Below are 20,506 nucleotides of genomic sequence, written 5' to 3' on the forward strand. Positions count from 1 at the left end.
ATCTTTATTTGCACAAAGAAAATCGGAATTAAAAGTCTCATTTGAGCAGCAGCACAGTTGAAAGGGAGAGATGGTATTTGCACTTCTCTCCCCCTTTAAAACTACACACATCCTGGAGAATTTTCTGCAGCCCCCCACGTGCTGCTTTAACCAAGTGCTAAGCCTTGAGCCAAAAAGGCCACATGCCAGCACACCCAGACTGTGAATCCTGGGTGTACACGTACACGCTCAGGGTTGGGAAAGAGAAACACGTCAGCATGGGAAGGGAGACCGTGTAAGGTATGAGAATGCAAGCCCAAACCCACTGCACCACGCAGTACTATTGTTCACAGATTGCTGTGGTCAGATCATCTCTCCAGGGCTTGAGGAAGGAAAGACGATGCATTTCCAGCCCGGCTGTGCTCCCTCTCAGCCCTGAGAGGGTTCTCTGACAGACCCCTGCGACCCCAGCTCCATTCCTCCCAGCTCCCATCCTGGGTTAGTTCCAGGGCTGGGGTACGGTGCAGCTCTAAGGAGGCTGTGCAGAATAAAATGTCTTTGGCAGCATTTCTGGTCCTGCTTCTTCATTTTTCTTCTGTTTTTAAAAATTACTGATAGTTTATTTAAGGGGAGGAGGAAAGAAGAATGTGCCCTACATGCCAGGGAAACTTTTTCTCCTGGATTCTCATAGTGGCTCTTTGCCTTAAAAGGGAATCTTTGCCGAGGCTCCGGATGCTGCGCTGAAAACAGTCGGTGCCAAGGCATGGCAGGCATGTTAAGGATGACAAATGCCATAACATTATTTTATAATGCTTCTTCTCAGCAGAAAGCCCTGAACAACTCTGTAGGGCCAAGCCAAGTTCCAGCTGCTGCTGTTGGCAAAGCAGGGAGAACAAAGGGCACCTGCAATACGGTCTCCAGGACATCAGGCCTTCCCCTTATTTCTGGAGGAATCCCCACCCACTTCGGACCTCCCCCTCCCATACCCTTTGCATGCTAGCCCCTCTTTGCCCCTCGTAGTGTGGCAGCCACCTTCTCAAGCCCAGTGCTGGGATGCTCAGGCACTTGCTGATGGCTGTGTACTGCCGCTGCTCCTTCCCTTTTGCTCAGGCTTTCCTGTTCTCTTTAATGCAACTCTGGGAAGAATGAATACAGAGGCAAGGCCAGGCTTGCAAACAGTTCAGTTAATACTACAAAAATGTGCAGAGCGCATTCTTGCGGTAAAAACACGCTGGACTAGAGCTTCCTTTCTTCTCCAGGCGTACCTGCCAGAACTCCTCCCCAAAGCAGAGGCCAGACCCGTGCTCTCCTTCTGCCTTTGAAGAGGGCCTCCTGGATGCAGGATCCTCATGCAGGTCCAGCTTCTGTCCAGCCAGCAAACGGAGGGGCCACTGGGGACAGAGCTCCGGTATCACGCAGGGTGGAAGTACACTTTACTCCTGGGAGCCAGGGATGCAATCCAGAAGGAAACACCAGCAGAAGGATAGAAAACAATCTTACCCCATTCATTTTCACTTTGAATGGTTTCTTGTACCTTTACACGCAAAAATGCCCCCAACATAGCCAAACCAGAAGATGCCAAAGCAAAGTCTCAGCAAAATTCTTGTCCTAAGTGAGTCAGTACAGTCCAGAGTTTTGGTAATCTGAGGATTAGGAAAGGAAAAAGACAAATCTTTCCTAACGTTTATACTCAAGAGCTTTACACGGAGCCAAATTAGATCTGTTGTAAGAGATGCAGTGGGTTACAGATTCAGTGTTGCAACAATTAATTTATCCAATGCACAGAACAAACTATAGAGCAGAACACTGCGTCATAGGTGCCAGAGTCCTGAGTGTGTGACAGAATTGGGGTGTTTCCTTTTTGTCTATGTTTTTAACTCTCCAGCAGTGGGTGAGCTCTGGCTGGTTGATAAAGCAATCCCAAAGCAACACAGAACAAAGACCTGCCTGGAAACATGTCTCTCAGGCTGTTCTCCCCTGCTGCAGCAACTCCTCCCCAGGAGGGTACTTTCAGAGCACATGGGGCACAAAGGGACCGGAGAGGCTCTGCTGTGAAATTCCACAGGGCAGCTTTCCAACAGCATCTCTGCCCAGCCCTTTCTGAAATACTTCAGCTGCAAACACAGGCTGCAGTCCTGTGTTCTGGGGTTTGTCTCCTTAACATGCAGCTCATTTTAGTTCCCAGGCACATACCCCAGAGCCACCAGGATGCCACTGTATCCTTTGTCCCTCTTAGAGGAAGAGGTCATTCCTATTGAAGCAGCACAAATTCTTCCGTAGCCATCCACTGAGGGGCTTGCATTGCTTCCACACTGCTGCTAGCATTCAGAATAGGATTCATCTCACCTAAGCACAGGTACCTGCATATGTGAAGATTTATATCTGAATTGGGTACGTCCTTTTAAAGGCAGGAGAGATGAATAGCTTTATGTCCGTGTTTTATACTAGACCAACAAAATTCTGTAATTAAAACACACACATAAAGGAGATGGGCTCTTAATTGAGAGCAGACAAAGGCAGATACTGTGCGCTGCAGAGTGAAAAAGAACCATGAGAACAAGTAATCCACACCAAAACTGGAACACAAGTTATATCATTCAAAACAGCAGTTTCTTTCCGACACAATTTGAAATACCGGAGACCAAGGACAACTGTCTGCAAAGAACAAGAAGGAACTAAAACCCAGGCAGTCAGCAACAACCAAATACGCCTGCACCCCTCAAAAGTTTGACTTTGCAAAGTGAGAGAAAACGTACTGCACTAAAAGCACGGCAACTTCTCCATTAACACATCTATTCCCGGTGTGCTTTCAGACATATCAACTAACTTCAGCAGGGATTTATTTATTTTTACTACTTTCCCTGCTGCAATCTTCCATTGGAATACCTTTAAAAGTTATTTTGACTTCTGCATTATGATTAAATTTGAGTTCTGGCAGCAACCACTCCCCCTGGTTATTCTGATGCAACTCTGTTATCTTCACAGAAGAGCACATGCAGTAATTTCAGTCCACCTTTGCAGGGAGGGAGTTCACCACCAGAGCACATAAACCACTGAAGGCGCTGCTCATTATCTTCCAACCCAAACTCTAGAGCTGGCAGACTGCAATGGTATCTTTTCTATTTCTCCGAGCAAATTTGATTTGAAACCCTCCTGGCCTCGTAAATGTGAGATTTCACAACGTAGCTTGCACAGAGTTGCTTTTCAGAGCAGAACTGCGCTTTAATAGCTAGGAATTATTTCACCATGGAAACCTGGCTTCAACGCTCAGACTTCTTGCTGCATAGCCCAAGATACACAAACGCGGGCAGCCTGCTCCGCTCAGAGTACCAGGCTGCAGACAGGTTTGTCTTTGTACACAAGTGTTTGACTTTCCCCACAGCCCTTTTCCCACAAAAACATTCATCCATCCAATAGTGCCTATCAGATTTAGGTACCAGCACAGTCTAACAAGAATCTGCAACAGGGGATGTGTGTTAAGAGATGCAAGCCAGGCTCACCACCTTACCCATGTACTATGTTTTAGAGGACAGGTACATACAATGTCAATATATCGTCAACTGAATTTTATACTTCTGAACTTTTAAAAACTACACAAGGGTTTTAAAATCCTTTTGCTAACGATACTGTGCAGCACGAAAGGTGGCAACACGGGCTGCAAGATAAAGTCCCCAAGAAGCTAATGGGAATACTCACCGTGAGTCAGTGCTCCCAATAGATGAATGCTTCTCAACACGGTGAGACATGTCAGCCCACAGCTGAGCTCAGCTGCGGCTGCTGCCTCTCACCCCAGCTCCCCAGAGGCAAGGAACAGCAGGGGCTGTCTTTTTCACTTCCGGTAGGACCAGGCAAGTTGGGATTGAGGCACAAAACGTGCCCTGCATTGGAAGGCAACGCTGCCTGCTTTATTGGGAATAGTGAGAACAAGTCCTGCCTTCTGTTTTGCTACTTCATTACATACAGTTACATCTTTGAAAACGTCACTGACACGTAATCGCACAGTAAAGCAGGATTTCAATGGCTGAATCTTCCACAGAACAGTCTAGCGCACATCTGAAACTGTAAGAGGATTTAATAGGACAGAAAAGAGCAAGGGCACAAGCGACAGCACGCATAGCTCGTGACTGTAACTACTTCCAGTGTTTTCATTTTTGTGTAGGAGCTTCAGTAAAGTCTTAGATACACAGGATGGGAAAAAAACTACAGCTTGTCTTCACCGTTCACAAGCAATTTTGCATGCCTGCACCTGTGACCTTAGAGCATTTGTGCTAGCACACACACGTATCTTTTTGCACACAGCCGTGAAGAGTTCGTTAATGAACAGTTTGGACAAAAAGATCAATGTCGATCAGCAGCTCCACCTGAAATTCAGATCCACGGTACAAACTCAGCTCTTACATTTTAAGTAACCCACAGAACTTTCATTAGGAAAGATTCAAGTTCAGGGAAATCCAGCCTCTTCTGGCATAGCTCAGATCTTGTGATAATGGAACAGTACCTTCCAGTCTTAATACGAAGTGTCTCATTAAGGGGAAAAACAATTCCTAATTAGAAGGCACAAACTGCATCTCCTCACAGGGTAAGAGAAGAGTCGAAGGTCAAAGGAATCAAAGCATGATCTTCATTAACAAATGCTAAGTACAAAACATTTGCTAATGTAGCCATTGGTTAATTTTTAAACTTTGAAGAAGAATGATGCAACATCGCCTGTTTGGTTTTGTCATCAGTATCACACAGCCCTCTCAGCATTTCCCTAAATGTTATATTTTCTTCTATGTACAATAGATGACATCAGATCTATTCCAAATATAAGCCCCACAGAATTATGGGTCAGAGTAAAAAAATATCTGAATGACCGATAAAAATAGTAGGGTGAAGAATATTTTAATTACTTGTACAGTTAGATCTACCACTGTTAATTAACTCATGAGACTGCAGTGATTCCCAATCCTGATTTACTACTTTCCAGGACACTCCAAGTGAGAATGGAAAGCTACAGTAGAGGCACCTTTACAGATACATACCAGTCCATGGGCAATCACAAAGAAACAACACAGATATATCCAAACTTGCAGTGTTACCTTCAACAGCTTCCTGAAACATTAATTAAATACTGAAAGTGCAACCAAGGAACTGGTTAAGACTAATAATTTTCTAAGTAAATAAGAGAATTAGATGAACAGTTGCATGTGAATTCATTTCATCCCCTCAGCTGCACATGCAAATGGCAAGCAACACCTTTAACAGCTTGCATGAACTTACAGTTTCTCCAGTCATACAAGCAGAGACTAATCTCTAAGGTTATTACCCCAAACACACTGTGAAGACGTGCTTTTACAGTAGCCTTCCTTAACACAGCATCACGCCCCACATCAAGAGGGTGGCCAGGACCAACTCTCTTCAGACACAGCCTGCATTGCTAGTTTCAGTTCCTGGCAGCATTAGGCAGATCACAGTGGCTTTGTAAAGAGCCAACTGTGCTTACTGGTGCAGAGCCACATTAGCAGTTTCACTGCGAAGAAATTAAAGATGATGGCTAACAAGGGAGGAACGCTCTCAAGAGAACAGCTTCCTATCATCGCTGGGTGATCAGTTCTCAGTACTTAAGTTCCTGCTTCAAAAATCAATAGAAATCCTTCTTGGAAAGCTTGTAACAAATCAGTTAACAGATTCTTTACAACTGCTGATGATGTAACTAGAAGCAAAGAGCAGCTACGAATGCTGAAAAACAGCAAAGACAGTGTAATTTCCCTTCAGTCTCCCAGAGCTGATCAGGACCCTTACCCGACTCCTTCACTTTGCATGTTTGTTCTGAATAAAAAGGCAGTGATGTAACTGAGGACTTTGCACAGTGAGGAACCAGAACAACCTACTTCAAAACTTTCCTTTCCCTCATCTTGCCAAATGCAAAGTGCTGATTCTCAGCACGTATGCCCCTGTAGTCTTTGGTGCTCTGAAAATGAGATACGTGGTCACACTGGAATTAATAGCAACTCTGGTGTGCATCTAGCATGAGTGAAGCTAACAAGGACGCAGTGCCATCTCTCTTGGCATTTCAACGCTGAAGTCACCAAAAAGAATCCAAAGCTGCCTTTCTTCATCAACTCCAATTCTTCATGGCCTGCTGGGATTATTTTGTTCAGGTACTGAGTTCTGGTAAAAGTTTGTTACATCTCTACCTACCTTCCTGAGGACAGACAGCTGCACTCACTGCTGAGTCTTCCTTTTTAAAAAATATAAGGAATTGGAGACATCCATGATGTTCCTTCCACCTGGGAAGCAGCTGCTACAGCCAATCCCTGTTGTCTGGGCAAAAGCACTTCTACAACTGCTTCAGTACCAGAAAGAAATTAACTTGCAAAATTAACAGAGCAGCATTTTCAGGCAAGCTCGAACAACCTACCTCTGACCGTTGTTAACAGACTCCACTTCTTCCACAAAGGAAAGGGCTAATCCACACATCCTACACCTTACTCCCTCCAGAGACTAGGTGCTGTCTGATCTCAAAGGCAAAGTTCCATCTTCTCTGGGAACTATTTGCCAAAGTCTTTGTTAAGATTGTGTTGAGCTCCACGGCACCAGGGATTAAGAAAACAGATCAGGGAGAACTTATCAGCAAAAAGAAAAAAAAGCTTTGTCTAACTCAGTTTTGGTAAAGTCACAGAAAGGGAAAGAGACACATAACGGTACGTAATAGGAAATTAGACAGGGACTGCCTTACCTATTTAAGGAGATGACCACCACTACTAAATCTACTCGGGGTGCACTATAAGATACCACAGAGCACAGGATAAAAATTTCATGTGTGAAATAGACTCTTTCTCCATAAAGAGCAATACTGGGAAAAAAAAAATGGGCTGTTATAACAGAAGAAGTAGAGACAAAGCAGGATTTGTAGTCAGCTCCCAGAAGGACGAATGCAACATGCTCATACTTTGTGGGCATATATATCTGAAATCATCTTCCAGGCAGAAACAAGCAGTAGCTAAGATCATAGAGGAAATCCTACACTGAAACAGCCGCATACCAAAGAAACATGATAAAAGAAGGGTGGATGATTCCAGAAGTTTCAGATTACAATCAAATCTATTCTTCCTAAACTGCCCACAAGGAATTTCCAGAAGAACACAAGGAGGACACTCATGCTCCTAAAACAGAGGAAAATGCTGTTAATCCTCAGGCAGACACCCATCCCATACTGGCCCTCAAGATACCTTGCAGGGTTATTTCAACACACAGAGGAATTTTAGCAGTCATCTCCCTCTGGCTATCACTTCACCGGATGTAGAACACATAACCAAAATACAGCTCTACAGCTCAATGTTGTGAAATAACTCTGAATGAAGAAAGACCAACTTGGTTAAGCTAGTACATTGTACGTGGTTCATAAGGTTTCATAAACACACCAGGATCGTGACACTCCTGCAGTGCATACAAGCGAATGAACTGACAACTATCCCAAGGAATGGAGGCGTGCCGGCTGCACAGGTCTGCTCAAGGAACACGGCCTCTTTCCAGAGTATAGCTTCAAGTCCTGAGCTCCAGGAGAGCAGCCTGTTAGATGCCCTCAGAAGAGGTATCTGACAGCTTGTGACAGGGTTGAGTATCAAGCAAAACATGACCGACTTTGCAGCCCCCACCAGAAACAACTTTACTACGTACACACACTGAACTGTGTGCTTCAGCTGAGGATGGGACCCTCTGAAGGGTCTGTCCTGGCTGGCTGAGTCCTCTGCAGCCTGCTCTGGGCCAGTACGCTCAGGTGAAAGAATCATCTCCAAAAGCCCATCCATGCTTTCAGTCGCATGGAAGAGTTACCCACAGAGCCCCATATCTCAGTCACATCTTGCCAGAGCACAAGATGCTGCTGCCCCACAGTGCCTTTTGTCCTTCCCAAGTAGCACAGCAAGAGCCCAGTGGATGTCAGCGAACAAGAAAGAAATCACCTCCTGTTACAGAAATATTCAGCGAGACACAGCAGGACAATTAGTGACGTCAGTTGCCCTGAACCATAAACATTTTGAACTATTTTGGTACAATGGAAAGTTGTAGGAGGGAGAAGGAACGAGCACAGGATAAAAATAGCTGACATGGTTTTGCCTACAAGCCCCTTCCCAGCACACTGCCTTCTCCCTTCCTTCACTTCTACCTACCCTCCTCCAACTTGTGCATTAATCAGATTAGTTAGTGTTAATTACTTATAAATACTGTACATTGGACTGAATTATCAAAATAAGTTTCAACCTGAAGTAGGATATGAATGGATTGATTTTTAAAACACTCACTCCAGCCTTGCCAATACGCATGTGCCACACACACTTGGCTGTGTGAGCCGAGGCAGACCCAGCAAAAATGCTCTGCTTCTACCCACCTGTATCCCATTTCACGAATATGTTTAGGATGACTGCAACATCACGGAGAAACAAAACTCAATGTCGTAACTGAGCTGTTTTCATTCTGATCTTGCTATGAATTATTTAAGGAGAATAATTATTTTTCATTTCAAAGCGCTGGGTGTAAGAATATCTATGTGCCATCCAGGATGCCAGCTTGTCAGTTTATCTATGGTGGAATCATTAATCACATTATCACAAGACAAATTGCTACACTCTTGAAAAGTGACTGTAAAAATCCCATTTTATTAGTACTGTCCACAGTAACCATGCCTACACAGAAAGTGCTTTGCTTTGGGTTCCAAATCAATCCCTGCACATCCCTGTAAAACAGAAGTCTCTCTTATGAGATAAGTTATCCATTCCCACACTCACCCTGGACTATGTGTACATACAAAGTACCATTCTTCATCAGAAGTGATTAGACAACAGTATCACAACTCTGTAGCCTGCATCACTCCTCTTCTGTGACCCTGTATCCTCAGTTGCTAGTCAACTATCCCATAGGGCCTAGGTTTCACTGGAGGTTGGAAAAGACAAACACGGTACAGTTATGCTAAGTACTTTTCTGAAATTCACCCATGCACGACCTGCAGTGCTATAGCACAGCAAATGCTGGTTCTGAGCTGCACCTGAGAACCTGAATCAGGACTCTGCCCCTGACACAGGCAGTGCAAACCACGTCCCCACCCATGGCTCTGAACAGCTGTTGCCCGTTCACACAACCAGCTCAGTTACCTGTGGGGACCAAGAAGGGGAGATGTCGCCTGCAGCTGAGCTTTTCCTTCCATGTTTGCCATTCAAGGCCATTAAAAAGCACACTTCCGCATATTCATCAGCAGTTTTAAAAAGTAGAACAATATTTAAGGTTTCTGCACTGCTCTTTTTCACTTTTTTTTCCTGCCTCTCTCTAGAATCACCAACATGTAGGAAAAAAAAAAAACACAGGACAAGACAACTGCATCCCTTTTGGTGTTTTGTTTCTTCCCTCCCTCTCCCACCACGGGCTAAAAAATTACACGCAGTTCATCCCACGAGAAGGGAAAAACTGAGATTAACGTATTTCAAAAACATCTGAATTGAAATGCAAGCCCTAATTAAGCACTGGGCTAAGGAACACACAACTTCATCTCAGCTGCGCTGTGATTAATTTAAAAGGGGAGGTGGCACTTTTCCAATGGAATTTAGTTGTTTTTTTTTTAATCATTAGAAGCACAGAGTCTTGGTTCCACCCCTTAAATGTTAAATACAGTTTGCTAGCCTGTATGATGAAAGATATTTGCATCTCCGAAGTTCTTCATAGTTGAATCACTAATAATTTAAAAGAGTAACAAACCTAGCAGTCGCTTTCATAAAAAATTAATTAGAAAGGCTGAGAACACATCTGCTGCTTTTGTTACTTTTTTTTTTTTTGCCCTTTCTGATTCAGTTGTCCTTCCCCACATGCTTCAAAACTTCCCAGGTGTGCACATGGGCTGCTGATTGTCATGAATACCCTCCATTTCCCTCCCAGAACCCATTTTTCCTGTGGCTACTCTTGCTCCTGGCACGTGATGCAGGCACTATTTGGCAGCGGCAGCCAGGAGGACCACGACCTACATCACCGAGCATCGAGAACAGGAATACTGAAAGCTTCCAGACAGCACCTTACTTACAGGCATCCACAGGTCCTTAACTACTGTGCAAAGGGCTCACCGTGGAGAAAAGTTGTACTGCTTCAGCATCTTACCGAGCCTTCTAATTGTCAACCAGTAAACTGTCAGAGACAGAAGCAGAAGATGAGTTGGAGAGAAGATGGGCACTCTGTCCCTTCTCAAGTGTGACGTTCTGCAAGTGCCCGGTGGCCTGCAGAGGAATGGTGCAGTGGGTGGGAGGGGTGACAGTGACAGTTCGCAGTTTTGCCTGTGAAATAGGACTAAAGCACAGTAGGCTGTTCATAGCAACAGGCAACACACAAGATACATGTCCCTGATTTCATCCCCATGCCATGGTAAGGCCTGATCAGCACAAGAAAAGTTGCTTCAGATAAAACTTAGCGTTGATTCATTTTCTGTGCTGAGGATGGGAAACCCAGTGAACAGCATTTCAAGCTCAGAAGCAGTATCTTTGATTGCCCTGCACACTCTGAAATAGATGGTCAGCCATTCCAACAAGTGTAGGTTCATCTTTAGCTCCATATGCCTACAATATCTATGCCAGCAAGAGTGCCAGGCACTCTTCACCAGAGTGACAACACACCTCTGCATTCTGTCACGTGTTCAAGCATCCTGCTCCCTACCAGCAATGAAGTGCAGAAAGCTCATAGATGTCCACATTCAAGAAATCCCTCCACAACTGGCACCAACAAGCCACCATTTTTAACCTAAACCAGGTCCCACATAGTTCCCTCTTCTACCATTGTGGGGCTCCCACTTCCTTAAGCCCCTGATTTTTGTAGTGAGGACACTGTGGTGACTCTGTATTGATGTGGGCTCCTAGCCATTTACTGGACTCTTACACTGCCTGAGCTCTTAGCAGAACGTGAGTTTCTCTTTTTACAGAACAAAAACTGAAAAGCAAAATTAAACACCACCCATAAAATCACACATACGTGTGAGAAAAAAAAAAACAAACAAGAGAACCAGTCTGGCATCCAAAGTAAGTTTTTGTTACTTTGCATTTCTAAATCCTAAAAGGAGATAACTCCAAATGAAAAGACATATTAAAGCAAAAAAAAAAATCCCACAAAATACCAGTCACCCCTATCCAGTAACAGCTACAAGACGCTGCTGCTTATTTGAACCCAAAATATTTCACATACAACAGCAACTTTTTCCTGCTTTCGACATAGTTTCATAGCGTGTATAGCAAAGAAACATCAAGAAGAAAGAGCAAATAAAGCTACGTGCAACTTCTGCACGTACTCCAGTTGCAGGAGAAAGGAAGAGCTTTTGTTATGCTTTATGAAAAAGTGCTCACTGAACAAATCAGAGATCTGTCCCGCTGCTGAAGTCGCAGGAAGTTACCTATGCTGTACGATAAACTGCCAGAGATGCTGAACAAAAGGCTTGGCACTGCTTCCCCGCAGAGGCACCCATCTATTTACATCTGGGAGCGCTGCCAACAGAGCAGCTACCACGAACTTCAAAAGGCTCCCAGCATGAATAGCAAGCTGCCGGCCAAGGGATTTTATGATATGACCAGCTGTGTAACACCATATTGAATGGTGTTAACCCCCCTCCAAAATACCAAGAATGGATGTTAACCTTGTTAAACGCCGGGAAAGAAACCTGAGTACCCTAAACTAATGTTTTCTACAGGAAGGAAAATTTTATTATTATTCTTTTTAACAGAAAAAGTGTGAGTGTAACACAGCACTTCTTGAAAAGCAGCTCCGAGCGGTTCTCACGGAGCCGCCTGCACCAGTGAACGTGCCTCACTGACGCGGCAGCTCCATCCCGACCTTAATAAACAGCTCCCCAAACCCGTCCGGGGAGAGAAGGCATGAGTCAGAGGAAGAGAGGGATAATGTTTCTGTTGACAAACATTTAACAATTGGCAACCAGTAGTAGGAACGGGGACAAATGAAAGCTTGCCAAATAAAGTTACGCTGGAGGAACAAGGCGCCTTTTTGGAGCAGTGCTGCCATTCTTCATCCAGCTGAGAAAATACCCGACCGCATTTAGCCAAAATAAAAAGCTGCAGTTGTTGAAGAGCAAGGCTACTAATCCTAATGTTTGTGGTGATGTTTTTCCCTGCAACCAGGACGGGTTTGAACTCCTCCGAATCATATTACTGCACGTCCTCTGCCAAAGAGTCTGGTTTTGGTCTCAGCAGTCATACACGTCTCACTGTTCACGCAACTCCTGAGCCACATGAGCAATTTTTTCCCCTCGTCTTACACGACATTCCTGCACAAGACATGCCAAAGCACGTGTGGAGTCTCGGTCAGACGCCTCATCCGGGAGAACCAGAACTTTCGCTGTCTGCTCGTTGCCCAGGCACAGCCCGGCTCCCAGGGAGCAGAGGCAGCCCCGGACCACAGCACTACATGCGGACACGCGTCTCTCCCCGAGCAGCCACCGCTACTCTAACTTCCACCCTCGGCCGCCGCGCAGAACCCCGCGGGAGCACAGGGCACCTTAACCCTAACCCGCAGCGCACACCACGCGCCGCCTTCTCCCCCTCCTCGCGGCCGCCGAGCCCTCCTTACCGCAGCACCTTGCCCACCGCTTGCAGCACCATCTTGCAGCTCAGTCCAGCCTTGGGGCTCTGCGCGAGGACGGGCCGTTCCGCGGGCAGGCTGCACTGATCCCCGACCATGGTCCGGCGGATCGGGGCGCCGCGGGGCACGGCTCGGCGCGCCGCGGCCTCTCGCCGCTCTCCCCGGCCGCGCCGCCCGCCCCGCCCGGCCCCGCCAATGGGCAGCGGGGGGCGGCTGCTCCGCCCGGCCCGCCCCGCTCCGCCTCCCGCCGGGCAGGGAGCCGCCCGGGGCACGGCGCCCAGGGGCGCCCGCAGCCTGGAGGCGCGCGGTGATTTTTACGGCGGTTTTACGCTTGCCACGAGGTTTCCTATTCGCACAGACGGGCACAAACAGGACTCACTGGGAAATATCTGTGAGGTCGTCCAGCCAAGTTTGCCATGTACTGTGGGTTTCGCCCCTACGTACACCTGCAACGCCAAATGCCCTGGGAGGGAACGGTTCTGTTCATTTGCTAAAGTGGCACCACCTGTAAGCAGAAGGCCAGCAGATGTCTCCAATTAAGTGCAGCACAAACAACGCCATTACTGCCACAGCAGCCCAGCATCAGCTCCACTTGCTCAGCTCAGCCAGGAGTATGGCTGCTACTTGCACAGGGCCAACAAACTGCAGCCACATGATGCAACTTGGAGAAATACATACTTCTCTGTCCCAAAGCACCTAAACAGGCAGCACAGTGTTTTGCTGCCTTTCAGCCACATGTGCAGGCCAAGCATCGGTGCCCTCACGAAGCATCTATTTTTATTCCCCCTCTCCAAGCAGCCCATTTAAGACAGGGTTTTAATGGCTTCACTGATAGGCACAGGAAGCCTGCGGCTCAGCGAAGAGAGCTCAGCTTTTCACGCCACAATCCTGAGCTTCACACCAAAGATTATCCACCACCCTTTGAAAAACCCAGTGCCCACCCAATCCTCTCCCAGAGTAACACCACCTTGTCACGGTAACACTGAAGGCAATAGTGCTGGCACGCAGAGGGAGAACACCTGCCAAGAGGGAAGCTGCCACCTTGCTGGTCTCCAGTGAAATCTGCACAGAGAGAATTTTGTTTGAGAAAAAAAACATCCTAAAAACAACAAACCTGTGACATAAAGCAGCTTAAGTTTTAATGAAAGCCTGTCTCTCCAAAGTAAATTAAAGAAAAATCCAGAGGTCAAACCAAAATAAATACAGCCCTGCGGTGCTGTACTGGGAACGCTGGCCTCTGTGACTGAGGGCTGCACACACACGCTGCAGAGGTGGAGCAGCAACGATCTCACATGGGGGCCCAAGTTCAGGGACAGATGCTCTGCCATTAGGACCGAAAGAGCAGCTTTAAAAACTTGCTTTCAAGTGCTATCTTCTCACTTTGACCTAGATAAATGACCCACTTCTCTGCTTTGCTGGTTTCTGCATAGAACAGATACTTTCTTTACCCGTATATTCCCTCCTTAGCCCTTCCTTCACCGACCAGCTCCTCTATTCAAGAGGTATCCCTTTTGAGTTCAGTTGTGCACTGTTCATTTATGTCACCAGACTTTACTCAAGTTGTGGGAAAACTGAGAATCTCAAAGTCAATTTTAAATGCTCCTAAACAATAAAAATTAACAAGATTATAGTAGGAAGCACAACTTAAGCATGTACACTTCATTTATAAGGTATCAACATACAGTAATTTGAAACACGTGCAGCATGGATGCTTAAATTTTAGCATGTTTCAGAGCGCATGCACAAACAAATAGGTTTACTTGAAAGATGTTGCATCCAGAAAGAGCAATACTCTATCTAAAAGCAGTACCTTTACTTAAATACAAGCACTGGTATGATCTCTATGTACACATATTCTAAAAGGGAGCATACCTGCACTTCCTAAAGGGTGTGTCTTAATGCTATCCAATATTCTGGCTATTTGCATCAACCAGTAGCTGCTTTTTCACTTGTTTCCTCAACACCCCTGCTCATGGCAACTGCTATGCCCAGACCCAGATACAAATCAGGCTTCCACAGCAGCAAAGAGCTCCCTAGGCATTCCCCTGCCCACCACCCAGGTATCAAAGATGACCCAGAGTGCACTGAAGTCATCAGGAACACGTTACCAGAAACACCTGTGGGTACCAGCTGCTTCAACTGCAGAACAGCAACACTGCCACTCAGCTCTGGTGAGCTAACATCAGAAACAGCAAGGACACAGAACAATACTGTGGGCATACCCCTTTCCCACCATTTACACATGAATATAGGTTCTCAGGGCACACCCACGGGCTCTGAACGGATCCCAGCGCTGTAAGGACCGGAGAGAGCAAGCTTTGTGGTCACTGCCACTCAAACTTCTTGTTAAAACCTGAGTTGACTACCAAGTCAAGGAATGGTCTTTAAAAATGTTATGAATAATGTTTTGCATTTAAACTGATTTTATAAGCAACAGTTGCACAATTTTCAATTTATTTGCCTCTTTTAGGCTTCCATAAAAATGAGGTGTAAAGCAGACACCACAACGAGTTATACTAGTATCCGGATGACCAGCCCAAAAAGAAAGCACATTGTATCAGCCCAAACAAGCAAACAATGTTGGGGGTGGGGGATAAATCAACCATTGTTTTGCTTAAAGTACAACTCAGCATCTATATATAAGAAAATGAGGCTTTGTAACGTCAGATTGTAAAGTTCTGTTTTAAATTAAACTGAAATGTATTGTGTCTCCCTGCCTGACATAGTGTTTCAACATTGCTAGCTAATTAGTCCTTTTGTCCGACTTTAGTGTGCCCTGCTACCACACAGCCAAGCACACTTCCCACTTCTTTTGCACCCCCAGTACTCTGGAATCACTCAAAATTAGCACTGAAAACATGCTATCCTCTTAGTAAGCAATATTTATACCAAGATTGCGTTTGCTCTCTGTTCAGTAATCCTCTCACAGCAGCAAAAGCAGCACAACAAGCTCTGCTCTGTACACACACACACATCAATTTCAGTCTGTCTCGTGTCCAAAATCCATGTCAACTCAGTTCCAAAAAGCAGTCTGGAGGTGGTCACAGCAGAAGGGAAGAAGATTGAGGGTATACCTTCAGCTCTATTCTCAGGATAAAGGCATGAGAAATGGCTCTTCCTGGCCACACAGTGCTGTGATAAAAGCCTTATCATGGTGGCCACACACAGCTTGGTAAGTTTGTGCGTAACAGATTGAGTTTAAAAGAAGCACTTTTAGAAGTGACACAGCACCTCACCTGCTGCTTTACTGAAAACCCTGGTAACACAGCAAGCGTGAGTCTCTCACCCCTGCAAACACCACCTTTGACCTTATCAATGAGGCAGGGTTTTTCCTGCAACAGGCAATGAGGAAAAAAGAGTACATATTCTCACCTAACCTCTAACCTGAAAAAAAACAACCACTGACAGCAACACCAAGCACCTCAAAATAATGGGAAAGCTTCACCAGGAACTCCTATGAGTTCATACGATGGTATTTTGGAAAAGATGCACAAAACAAGAACATAGAACTCAGGTCAACTCAAATGTGACTTTAAAAAAAAGTGACTGCTGCTGTATGAACCAGAGAAACCATGATCTCATGTGCACTGTATTTCTGGCATACATGTAGGCACACCTATTATCCTGAAATCCCTTCATACATCAAGTTAACCCAGGTTCATTAAGAAACATACAAAGATGAGAGCTGAAGACACAGAAGTGGTGAAGAAAGCAGCATTAACAGCAGCTCAGCAGGAGACATTCAGCTTTACCAGCACTGAACAAGTACCCAAGAGCTACTAAGAAAAAATGTGATGCTAATGCTTGAATTACACAGTGGAGAAGTGATGCAAGATAGAGGACAGAGTGGATTTTTATCACCTGCATTCCAGTTGTCCCTCCTGAATTAGCCCCCAAGTGACAGGGGCCACTCTGCTAAAGACACGTCTCCTGAGCAGCTCTACCAGGTAAGTTTGGAGGAAGTAGAATCTGAGACGGCGACTTGTCACAGAGTTGGGGAGAAGTATCAGATCCAGACTGGGGGCTGGAACATCACTGAAAACTATAAAAACCGTTTGTTTTAAAAATTCAAAAATCTGATCCCTGGCCAAGTCTCAGGATAACTGCACTCTGACTAAAGTCTCCATGTTCTCAACAGAGAATGATTTCTGCTTTCTGTGCAAAGCTGACGTACCCAACTGCATAGCACCCCATTTCAATGATGCATGAAGCAGTCCTTATCCTGTACCTTAGTTACACAGTTCATTCCAAAACCAACACCACAATGATACAGCCTTAAGAAATGGTTTTCTTCCTACTAGTTTGCAAGCCAACACGCTTGGCATGACTATATAAAAGAACAATAAACTGGAAAATATTTGCAGATAAACAGCTCCAATCTATCACATTCACTTCTACTTCCAACTACCTTCCAAACAGATGCAGTTTGCAAGACAAGAGCCTAGCAATAACTCTGGGTGACATTGGAAGCAAGTGCCAGGTAAAATCTTTCTGAGAGAATGAAGCCTTTTTCTTTCAGTACGGGGGAGCTGAGAAGGAAAGTGCCCAAAAAAGCAGTCTTTTGACACACCTCACAGATGAAGTCAGAGGCTGAAGTCTTATAAAACAGTACCTGCTGGTAGGCAGTACGAGGTGCTTACAGCATACTGTGAAGGGTGATACGCTTCGTTTCTAGCACTGTATCCACTACTGCTTCCTTCCTACAGAAAACAAGAGCTTTGTCTTGAATTTTTACTATTCCTTACATTTTCTTTCACTAATTCTGAAGCTTAAATCTGTGTTCCAGAGAAAGAAGAACACAACATGCATTTGATGCAGAAAAGCTAAAATGAAAGACTCTTGTTCTTCTCCTTCTCTCCCACAAATATGCTGTACCTTCAGCTTCCTACAGAGCAAAACTTCTTAAACTTGGCTTAGATATTTTCCCTGGGGATGATTTAACATATTTGGAGCTACTTGTGACACACACACACACACACACACACACAGAAGCCTCCCTGTAAGTTTTATAACACAACTATTTCCACAGACTCGTGGTTAATATGGCACTGAAAACAAAACCCTAATTACAAATTGGCAGAGAACTCCAGACTAAGGAGTAGAAAGTGTAATCAGCACAGGAAAGGAGGGTATCTGTGTCAGCACAGTTATTGGTCAAGGCTATCTATGCTTGAGTGGGAAAGGCACAGGAGGAAAAAAGGGGAGATGCTGGGAATGAACTTGACGAGATTTCCCAGACTGACAGAGAGCCACTAAGGAAACACAAGTTTCTTTCCCTTTCGGTGCTAATAATGACTTCTTTTCAGAACAGCAAATGATTTTATATCTAGTAATGTCACATTTAGATGACAACATCGGGGAAAAAAAATTCAGGAAATAAGCGTGAAATTTATTCTAGGAGGTTTTTCTCCAGGCATACATTATAAAATATGAAGCACACAGCTTACATTATGCAAGATTAAACAGGAGAAACTATTCACTGGAATTATCCTGTAAGTGCCAGGAATCACTTAGCTACTACTTCTGAAGAACAGGGCCACACAATCCAGAAGGCACAAATTCAACTCTGTTCACATCCAGATCAGTGCACGTCTGCACTCCACATACCACTCCAAACACACACATTGAATCCTAGCTCATTTAATTGCATGATCCCAGCACAGAGGAGGAGAGTTAGAGGAGGCCAGCAACAGCTTCTGCCATCCAAACAACACCATGAAGTACCCAACCCAAAAGCTGCAATAGTTCAGAATCCCGAAGTAGGCCAAGTATAACAATACCTCAAGTACTTCACAAAAGTTACTGTGAGCAGATGAACATGATACAAAGCCCTCCTGGAAATTCAGGGTAGATATTGAGTGGCAGGATAACATACCTGAAAGCCAAGGCTACTGCACACTTTTTTCAATGTTTAGGCACTGCACTAACATATGCTGGAAGCTCAATGGTTCAGTAAGGAACTGGTGGATTAAAAAGCAAGTATTGGTGGGATCACTGTTTTTGTATTACATTTATTTCTAAACATCTCTGCAAGAGCACTGAGTGAGATCATGCTAGTAGTATATCAAAGGACAACCAAAAAAGGTAAGATATATGGGGGGAAAAAAAATCACTTCTCCATACAAAAATAATTCAAGTAGTTGAGAGCATTACATTATTTCAAACCATCAGAAGTTTCCTTTTTTGGATCAGAATATTTCTAGTTAAGAAAGTCCTGGAAACCTAGACAGGACATGAATGTCTACTTATGATAGAAGTATCTTCCAAACTATGAGTGATAGCATCATATATTATAATTTCTATTCAGTTCCTGAGGGGTACAACTATGGTGAGCACAGCAAGGCCATCTGTTTGGGGTTTTCGTGTATGGCTTTGTCTTTTATTTTATTTTTATTTTTTTTTTGTTATTAACATCTGATGAAAATTGCTTTTAACTAGAAAAACGTCCTGAAGTTGAAGCATTACTGCTAGGACACACGTGCAGGCAAGTGGCAAAAGAAAGTGTTAGCAACAACAGAAAGGAAGGAGAATTCCAGACTTCTTTGGACATTTGGTAATTCTCTGAGCTGTCAAAGTCAATATTCAAGTCCTCCTCTGGAAGGGAGAGAAATGCTTGTCAAAATTTATCCACAATCGAGTGATACACATTACCTAAAGTATTTCAGTACTTTTCTAGGTCCCTTACAGGGGAGGTGAAAGCAAACACTGTGTATTCATCCTGCACCTTGAGCTGTTTCAGCGCTTTGAAGGTGCGTTACACGCAGCAGACAAATACACTTCAGTACAGTATGTGAACCGGGTTTGACATTTGGCTCTAAAAATGATTTGAAACTAAGGAACAAACATTGTGTTCCACTATGCAAATAGCAACTTCCCTGGACCATTATAGTACGTCTTGCTGAGGATTGCATCACTGCTAGGATGATGCTAAGCAGACAAACATTTAGCCACTATTCTTAGTTTTGCAGAAAATTTTTCCCACATTACATAAACACATACACACCCGCACACGGGCGGCTCCATCAATCTTTTCACTGTTTTTTCTTCAAGAAAGGAACAGCTATCTTTCTATTTCAGTAGCTTTATTTTTGTCATTGTATTTAAATGTGTCTCGAGTTTTCTGCGTCAGCTTTCTTCACATTCTTTCTTCCCTTCCCTTTCATTGCCTTAACTTTCCATAAGGTGAGACTAAAGCAGATGTAAGACTGGCATCAATTCCAAAACATCCTTAGTTCTTCAGAAAAATAATTCACTTCTATACATGCATTTAGATGAAGAGGGGACTGTCCTAGAAGTTCTCAAGCTTTCATATGCATACTTGGAGGCTGCCCACATGTACACTGCTGGCAGTGCGCTACCCGTACACCTGCTAACCAGCAGCTCTTACACAAAATATCTCCCTGCTTGCCCTTAGACATGACCAAGTTTATAATGACACTAGGCCATCTAACTGAAGCCAATATCTGCATCCATTCACTACTTGACTGCATGCCAAAATACAGACAGAAACAAAAAAACATCACAGATCAGTGAAGCTCTGCTGTACATCAGCCTAACGGTGCTGGGCACCCATGCCCCCAACCCCAGCCTCTCAAATATGCTTGGTGCTGCAGACTGCAAAACCTTTCTGCTCTGCCAAGCACAGAAGAGAAGGCATAGGGAAGGGACCACTAAACAAAGGGGATTAAAGCTTTAACACAGAAAGACACAGGACAAAGTATTGCTTCACCATTTGAGTATTTGTTAAGTTCTCCAGGAACCAATTTCCCCAGATAAAATGTTACCTTCCAAACAGCCAGCTGAGGAAAGAATAAATTGGCACAGATTCAGTTGTAGCAACATGCTGGTAACTCCCAGTTCCTTTTGTCTTTTGCCTCATATGATTATTGCTTTGTCTCCACTAATAATGGCTTCTTGGGGGCCAATGTTT

At 44.6% G+C, this 20,506-nt stretch overlaps 1 protein-coding gene across 3 annotated transcripts in view; it reads right to left on the reverse strand.

Moving 5' to 3' along the window:
- MOB2 (MOB kinase activator 2) overlaps nucleotides 1-20,506 on the reverse strand; it is a 108,296-nt gene that overhangs the window by 19,926 nt on the left and 67,864 nt on the right. Inside the window, exon 1 of one of the 3 annotated variants that reach the window (XM_065755172.1) lies at nucleotides 12,565-12,743. The exons of the other annotated variants lie outside the window; for them this stretch is intronic. Within the exon in view, the coding sequence (XP_065611244.1) occupies nucleotides 12,565-12,674 (110 nt within the window). The 5' untranslated portion in view covers nucleotides 12,675-12,743. Of the gene's footprint in view, nucleotides 1-12,564; nucleotides 12,744-20,506 lie in introns of those variants that run through there. 3 annotated transcript variants of the gene reach the window in all.

Source organism: Cyrtonyx montezumae, unplaced genomic scaffold, assembly GCF_038088225.1.
Source record: "Cyrtonyx montezumae isolate F1298 unplaced genomic scaffold, pur_monq_1.0 scaffold_10, whole genome shotgun sequence".
In the NCBI taxonomy this organism is placed as follows: domain Eukaryota; kingdom Metazoa; phylum Chordata; class Aves; order Galliformes; family Odontophoridae; genus Cyrtonyx; species Cyrtonyx montezumae.